The following is an 8,700-nucleotide window of genomic DNA, read 5'->3' as shown; positions in this document are numbered from 1 at the left end:
GAAACCACATCATGGTTTAAAGATTAAGACTATTTCAACGACAAAACATTTTTCTTTTCCCCTTTCAAAATTACCCTAAAATGGAAAACAATTGTGAAATGTGCACTGAACGGTACCTAACACAATTAGGCTCCTGGTCTGTACTGATCCACTAGTAAGATGTTTTAATAATAATGTATTCGTGATACAGTGGTGAATTGTGGAAAGGAAATTTTATTGTCCATATTAAATTTGGGAGATAAAAGAGAAGCAATTACATGGGACTATTCAGTGGGGACTTAGTGGCAAGATCGGCTGAAATAAAGCCTCAGTTTCTTAAAGTGTAAACAAAACTTATTCAACCTTTATTATTATTTTTCTGGAAGAGAAAGGATGTGGCTTTGAAAAGTAACCTTAGATTACATGGACTACAAATTAATTTTAGGTTTCACATATTGGTAATAAATGTTAAATTAACATTAAAAATTTCTATCCTTGAAAAATGATGAAGTACCTAAATATTTCTTATAAGGGCTCCTTGGTGATTCAAGATAGAAAAATGGAAGTGAGCCAGACCACTTGTGTTTGTCCTCCCAATTTGTCTTCATAAATTTAAGGAATTATGAGAAAAACTGTACAGTAGTGATATATTCAACTCTTGGATAATCCATTAACACCAAGATTTGTGACTGGACTTAATTATATCCAGATCAGTGGCAATTTTGGTTACAGTTATTTTCTTACTAACCAAGTCATAGGATTTTGTGCATTTCTGAAGCCTCCTTTTCCTCCATCAACTTGCAAATTCAGAACAGTATTTATATGTGTGCTTTTTGAGTATGGATTAGCCTCCTAAAGTATATAATTCCAATAATTATCAGTGACAGAAGGGATGAATAAATTATGCTTTAAGCACAACAGAATTAACAGTAAAAAATGATTTGCATAGGTTTTTCTTAATGCATGTGCCTATATTAAATTTAATATTCTATACAACTGATACAAGCCTAAAAGACTCCGAATGAGTTATTAATCTTCAACTGCACTACTGCCTGCTTTGGGACAAAGAATAAAATAGAATTTAAATGATGCAGATGTCATGATGTTTTGAAAAGCTTTTTAAATTTAAGCACAGAGTTATGATGTGAATTGCAAATTCTAACAGCCTGGATGAGTGAAATATCAATGCTATGTTTATTCTTTACATCAGAATACAAGGATTAAGCTTCAGGTCCTGTTCACAAAATTAAAGCCAAAACCATAATTTCTCTCCTTGCTGACAGCTTATTATTAAGGCTACTAAGTGATGGGAGGCTGTTTACTTTAAACAAAGAGCAGTTGACCCTTGAACAACACAGGTTTGAACTACATGAGTCCACTTATATGCAGATGTGTATCAATAAATATATTGGAAAAATTTTGGTTAGGTATGTCACGCAATTTTGACAAATAGGCTAAGTAGTTAAGTACTTTACTACTACTTAAGTAATGAGCACCCCCTTCCCCTGGGGGGGCTCAGGCATGGAATGTGGTACAGCCAAGACCCGGCCTGGGGAGTAGTTAAGTTTTTGAGGAGTCAAAAGTTATACGTGGATTTTCAACTATGGTAGGGTTGTGCCCCTAACCCCTATGTTGTTCAAGGGTCAACTGAATATTACAGAGAGATTCATTTGGAAATACTGACAAAAGGGTGGAGATGTCCATCTTATGCTGACTTTTGAAGGCTGGCAAGTGTCTAAAGACCATAGCATTTCATCTTAATTCATGAGTTTGTGCTTTGATTTACCATAAAATGCGGCCATCAAAAGAAAGTTCCATTTATTTAAAATTTTTAACATAAGGAAAACCATGCTGATTAAAAAGAAGTTTCTTTGTATGTTGTAATATATCTTTGAGGGCAAGCTTATTAACGCTTTCATTTTAGTCTGAATATGCTAATTATTAAATGTGTACAAAATCTGCAAGGTGATTGAAATGATAGACACAAGTCATTTTTCTCTTTAGCATCATCCTTTATACTTTTTAAAGTCCTGGTGTGAGTTCTGTGCAATGATATTCACAGGCAAAAGACAGCTGGTGAGGGCAGGAGGAATTCCCATCCCATAGCTCTTCAATGAACATAGGCCAAATAATAATCACTACAGTGATGTTTATCTGGACACAGGCCTGAGGACTTACAAAACGCCACATTTACCCCTGAGCGCGACCATCTCCTACACATGTTTTTATCCTGGGAGGCAACTATATACAGATCATGGGGTAAGTTCTCTGGATGCAGTAAAGACTCAGCTCAACAGAATCCTAGTTTTAAGTCTGTGATACATTTTATTCACAGGAGACACCTTCAGCACTGTGCTCGCATACCTGTCAGCCAATGATAAGAGTGTCCAGGGAGCAGTTTAAGGGTAAATGAAGGGGGAAGGTGGAAATGGGAGGGTTGTCCCTACATAATCGTCTTCATTAACACTTGCTTGACTTCCAATATCTACTTTCTTCACACCGGCCTTGCATCTTGGTAGTTAGTGTGTACACACTGGAATGTTTGTGAACTAGAATCATGAAATTCTGACAGCTCCAGAAACTGGTACAAATGAAGGGAATTAACGTTCTGAAACGTTCTTAGCTTCCTCTAAGGTAAGGATACTTAACCAGAAGTATGCTGTTATTTTTGTGGACTTGGACTTTGTAGTTTCTCTAGAAACACTTTTTGTTACCATTAAGAAGGCTCCATCTGTGAACTCCTGACACATTTCTTAAGATCTTTCTGGTGAATTGAGACCATAAAATAAAAAGGGCATATGTATGTGCATGTTTATAAAGGCATAACTCTCCTAAGAGGGTGAATTGTATATTTTCCTTTTCTTCTCTACTTTGATCACCACCCTTGCCACTCTTTAATCCAGACCACCCTCCTGTTCAAACTTGCTTCTTGCTGTCACAGCTCTCCATAACGACCTCTCAAAGCAGCTGCCTCCTCAACACTTCAAACATCATTTTGATGCCCAGACATAGGAGGAAGGAAACGACAACCTTATTAACAACGAAAGAGCCTGATGATTCTTATATTGGGCTCATTTCTGGCAAGAAAGAAAAGAAAAACACCAGGAGGTCCAAATAATTCCCAATATAAAGTTATGTTTACAAATATAATCTTGCCCTGACCGAGGAGAAAGCCAACTGTGGTTGGAACATGTCCTACAACCATGGCATTACCAATGCAGTTTATAGCACCAATTGAGCAGGGTCTGTGGCACAGGATGGCAGCCCACAAACTGTGCCCGAAGTAGAAAGCTTTTGTGAAAATCAATGGTCTTGGGTGTGAAAAAAAAAATCTTTTATCCTTCACACATTTAGAACCTGTGCTTTTCTATTTCCAAATGGCCTGAAATGGCAGGATTGCTATGGTTAGCTAATAAAGCCCTTGATAGGACTATTTCTTTAATAAATTTGCCTCTGATACTTAAAAAAAAATTTTTTTTTAAAAACCCAGTTAATAAAAAAATAACCTTAGAAAACCATTGCAGGCAATGTGGTAAAACTTTTTGTTAATGAGAACAACAATATTACTCTGCTGGAGGAGAGTCATGCAGGCTGAGTTTGGTGCTGTTCTGTCACTGTGTGATTTTCCTCTTGATGACAGCGAGCTCTTTCTGAAGTTCACTGAACTTAGGGCGATTTTCAGGTTTATAATCCCAACACTTCATCATAATTTTAGCAATATCCTCTGGACAGTGTTGGGGGGCTGACATCCGGTATCCTGAAGACCCAAAAAAGAGAGAACAGAGAATTTAGAATGGAGATAAGATATAAATGTTCACACAGGGCATGCTGATTTTTTTTTTTTCTTACAGATGATTGAGAATTCAGTGTTACAAAGCCATGGACTTACCTTTATGTTCAAAGAATACATTTTTTGTTTGTTCATTCGTCAGACAGTCTGATGTAAGATATATAACTACAAATGCATATTTTAGTTGCTCTAGTATTTGCTTTTAGAATTAGATGCTATGAACAGAGTTTTAAAAAATCATCTTTATAGTCAGTGTTTTTGAAGATGAAGAGAGGATGAGGATTTTATAAACACTTATTTAATAGTGAAATAAAAATGAATATGAGTCATTTTCTTTTACAGTTTGTTTTCTGGCAGTGTCCCAGAAAACACTTCGGGTAGTGTGAATGTGTCTATGTGTGTTTGACTCGGGAAGTAAGATGTGTGGGAGAAGTAGGAGAAGGGAGAAAGGAAGTTGGAAGGCATCCTCCTCCACCCAATTCAACGACCATGCCCCTCTTGAGGGGCCTGATGCTAGGGCATTGCCATTTTATTGAGAGCATTCTTTTTGTTGAAAGCTGTGGACTCTATAAGTGCATGCTAGGGTGTCACTGTTACCTAGTCATTCCCATCTCTGATCTGAGGGTTTTCGGAAGTGTTACAAAATTCTCAAAAACCTCTTCCTGAAGACTAATCAATTTGCAATACAATTAAGAGGGTTTATTTGGCATAGAATAAAAAAATAGGTTGAGGAATACTACCCTGTTTCCTTTGAAGACAGTGACTGGCACAACCCTGCAGATGTCATGCCAGGCAAGGAAGGGGTGGAAGAAAAGCCTGTTGCATAAGAGCCACTCTATCCATGGGGTTCAAAAGCAGATTTATCTAACATCTCTGCTCTCTACTTATCACCCATATAGTACTGTAACTCTCCCAGCTGTAATCTGGCCAGCAGGCAAGCTCACCTCTTTCCACTTGCTCTCGTGCTTGTTGATTTGTCATTCCAGGGTATGGACAGACCCCTAAGCTGAAGGTCTCCCAGAGGAGGATGCCAAAACTCCATACGTCACTCTCAGAACTGTATCTCCCTGGAAGGGAACAACAACCATAACCAGGTGAGGCACAGTGGACAGGTAGGTGACCATTTCTGGTTAGGTATGTCTATGTAAATCACATTAACATGTTTAAGCTTGCCAATGGAACTCAATAGCTAGTGATCCTATTCTTTTTATTGGTTTTATATTCCAGGACTAATAATATTAACAGTGAAATGCACAGTCTTCAGGCTGCTAGTTTAATCAAACCAGCTTCCAAATCACTTCCCTGCACCCATACCCTTCCTCCCCACAAGAACAAATATTCAGCCAGCATGTAATCTCACTTTCCCTGTGCTATCTGAATGAGATGGATGGTTTATATAAAAAAGATATAAATTTGTACACATCAATGACTAGGAGATTAAATACGTTGGATTCCTGCAATTCTGTCTTCTGCCTGCATCATTTTCCTTCCACTAAAATTACAAACAAACTTAAAGCAATAACGAAAGTTTCTTAACTTCAATTTTTTACTCATCACTGTTTACAGATATTCTTACATGCTTAAAGGTCTCATTTTCTTCACTGATAGTTTCATTTATGAAAAATATATTTTTTGGTGTGTTTTGAATAGAGTGGAAATTAACATAGCTGACTGATAAAAACAACTTTAACTTATGTGGTGCTTTGTTTTGTCAGAATATCTTGGTGCACCTGTTTCACTGTTACATGCACTAAGCTCTTAGAATTTTTTTGGCAGTCTTTCTAAAGAAGCATAGAGATAAACCAACACAAGATGTCTTCTGGAGATGTCTGTGAAATCAAGGAGGGGAAGCAGAAAAATCCTTTGCAATCTCCAAGAGATTAAGAGTTTCCAAGATTTTCCCAACATATTTGCATTTTTATTTAATTTTACATATAGATCATGTACTATCATAACTAAACTCCATTTGCAGCGGTGTTAAAGTTTTTAAATGATGTCATTTTCTCTCTCTCCTGCCTTAACTCAGCCACTCCAGAATTTATAAATGCCCCTCCTCTAAAAATGTCGTGTTACTTTAAAATAGGATGGCTTTTTCTTTTTCTTGAAAAAAGCAAAATGAAAATGAGAGTATGCCTGTGCTATGATAACTGCTGTGACATCAGAGTTTGGAGTGTACTTACTGATTATCAGCTAGCTCCAGCTGTGTGAATTAGCGTCTTTCTTAGTAGACGGTAATTATGGACATTCACTATGCTGTTTGGTAGGAAGATTAGCTTTCTTGTCTGCATATCAATTCTTTTCATGTTTGGCACCCAATAATTTAATACTTTTTATGAAAGTCATTCAATGGCCACAAGTTAAAACTAATTCTTTAAGAAAGTATAAGTTATACAGAATCAAATATCTCATTTTGTAAGGTGATATCTGGGCAGAGATTAAGAAAGGCATATTATATATAAACCAAGATCACACTCGAGAAGTGAGAGCTTATAACCTAATTCTATAACCTTGATCTTTGAACCTGGTTTTGCTGGATAATTTTAATGGGCCAACAGTAACTTATGATTGGATAGCATTTTGCTACTTTTCCATCTCTCATTTGATCCTCACAATATCGTTGTAGAAAAAAAGTACTATCATTCTCATCTTACAAATTAGGAAATGTAGGAATAGAGCAGATGGCTGGCCAAGGTCATGCTGCTAATGACAAACTGGTTGTGAACCCTAGTTCTGATGGGCAATCCAGGACTCAGTCACATCACACTAATTAAATTAGAGGATGCATCAGCCCCAAATATTCAGGTGAAAATTTTCTTTTATAATTAATAAATATAATTTTATTTCTTGACTGGAGATCAGTATCCTGTTTGCCCTTTATAAACACAGTGCTTTTGGTGACAGCAAATATATGCAGAACAGGTGATGAATATACTACTATTTTGTATTTTAAAAGAAGTACACGCATGGGAGAGAGGCTTACCTTAGATTGTAGGCCCTTTAGTGTTGCTTGATTTTTTAAAAAACCAAGTATATGTAGCATCAAAAATTAAATAATAAAACTAATGACAAAACAGTGAAAATAAGTTTAATTTTACTGTTTAATTCTAAAGTTTCAGAGAAGTTTATGGGAGGTTTGAGCAGAATTTCACCTACTGTAGGGCAAGAGTAAAGGAAAGAAGCAAAGGGGAAGAAAAGGCCCTTGGAAATGAGGCAAAATTTCACCACTAACAACAAAATGATGTTTATATAAAACATGAAAGTATAACAAGAAATAAGGACTTTCAAAAGATATTTATATTTTCTCTTGTCAAAAAAAAGTTAGGATTTGGAGCCAATCTTCAGAATTTCAGTACGTGAGAACTAAAACAACTTCTCAGCATTACCGTGAGGCTTAAACACTCTCAGCAGCTCCCTCATTGGATTGGGGAGTAGTAAATACTACCAACTTCTTCATCCACTGCTAAAATCTTTCCTTCTTTGTCATCTAAACTGTTCTGAATTTTATAAAATTAATAGTAAAGACTGCTCAAAAATGTTCCTCACTGCCAATCAAAGATCTCCATACTTGTCCTCATTACTAAAAATGCTTTAGGTCTGGCTGCTAGAGGTATCTGGAATTGGAACTTCAATTTGTAAATACTTCAGTTAGCTTGAAATTCAACCAGAATACCCTGTGATTGAAAGTCATAATTGTTTAACAGTAAGAGGACTTCTAAAGGCTACATAATGTAGATAATCTGGCAAACAGGATTGAGAACAAATTCTAGAGAGTTGGATTTTACTGGTAAGCCTTTAGGGACTCCCAAGTCCAGTTATAGCTCCCTTGGTGCTTAAAAATGTTTTGTCATCTAAAGAAAACCTCTATATAAATGCCAGTGTTATCCTATCTTTTATCCTGTGATTGTTCCCCTTAGTAATGTAGCCTTAGATTAATAACAATCACCACCTCAGGAGAGAATCACTATGGACAATAGCAGGGATACCACTTCCTCTAGATTCTGAGGAACAGTGGAACTAGTTTGCAATCACTAGAAAGCTCACAAAAGCCTCTCTTGCTGGTACATGAGAGGACAAACTAAGGGTAAGGATTAGTACCTGTGGTGTCTGGATCAGCCCCAACCCACTTCCAAACCAGTTAAATTCAAAAGTTTTACCTGGAAAACATTTGGTGGTTCCTCATAAAGTTAAATATAAAATTAACATATGATTCTAAGTATATACCCATAATAATTGAAAACAAGTACTCAATAAATCCTTGTACACAGGGTAGCACTATTCACAATAGCCAAAAAGTGAAAACTACACAAATACACATCAAAGAATGAATGAATAAACAAATTACGGTACTGTATATCCATACAATGACATATTATTCAGTCCTAAAAAAGAATGAAGTACTGATACATGCTACAACATGGATGAACCTTAAAAACATGCTGTCAAACAAGCCAGACATAAAAGATCACATATTGTATGATTCCATTTATATGAAATGTCTGAAACAGGTAAATCCACAGAAACAAAGAGCAGATTGGTGGTTGCCAGGAACTGGGGGAGGAGAGGAAGAAAATGCTTAATGGATATAGGGTTTTATTTTGGAGTGATAACAATGTTCTGGAATTAGATACAGGTACTGTTTGTACAACATTGTGAACTGTACCAAATACCACTGAATTGTGTTCACTTTAAAATAGTTAATTTTCTGCTATGTGAATTTCATTTCAATTTTTAAAGTTTTATCTGTCTTTAATTTAGGCATTAAATTAAGGCATTTATAAATGCCTTCTAAATTACTTCTTATGATAAAGTCATTTTTCATTTTAAATTAACAGAGAATCATTTTATGGCATTTTTATTCAAAACATACTACACCTGTTCACCAATCCATGGTTCATATGCTACTTCCCTTAATGAAAATGTAATTTCTAATT

The 8,700-nt window shown here is 36.0% G+C and overlaps 1 protein-coding gene across 3 annotated transcripts in view; it reads right to left on the bottom strand.

The window, feature by feature from the left end:
* Positions 1-1,880: 1,880 nt before the first annotated feature.
* Positions 1,881-8,700, bottom strand: part of FER (FER tyrosine kinase) — a 468,630-nt gene continuing 461,810 nt past the window's right edge. For 2 of the 3 annotated variants that reach the window (XM_063085334.1, XM_063085333.1), the window contains exons 18-19: positions 4,714-4,836; positions 1,881-3,736 (exon numbers count right to left, since the gene is read on the bottom strand). In XM_063085334.1, the coding sequence (XP_062941404.1) occupies positions 3,591-3,736; positions 4,714-4,836 (269 nt within the window). In that variant the 3' untranslated portion in view covers positions 1,881-3,590. The remainder of the gene's footprint in view (positions 3,737-4,713; positions 4,837-8,700) is intronic. The other variant, XM_063085335.1, reaches the window with a different exon arrangement.

The sequence above is a fragment of the Cynocephalus volans genome, chromosome 2 (genome assembly GCF_027409185.1).
Source record: "Cynocephalus volans isolate mCynVol1 chromosome 2, mCynVol1.pri, whole genome shotgun sequence".
Classification (NCBI taxonomy): Eukaryota; Metazoa; Chordata; class Mammalia; order Dermoptera; family Cynocephalidae; genus Cynocephalus; species Cynocephalus volans.
This window is presented reverse-complemented; position numbering and strand designations above follow the sequence as displayed.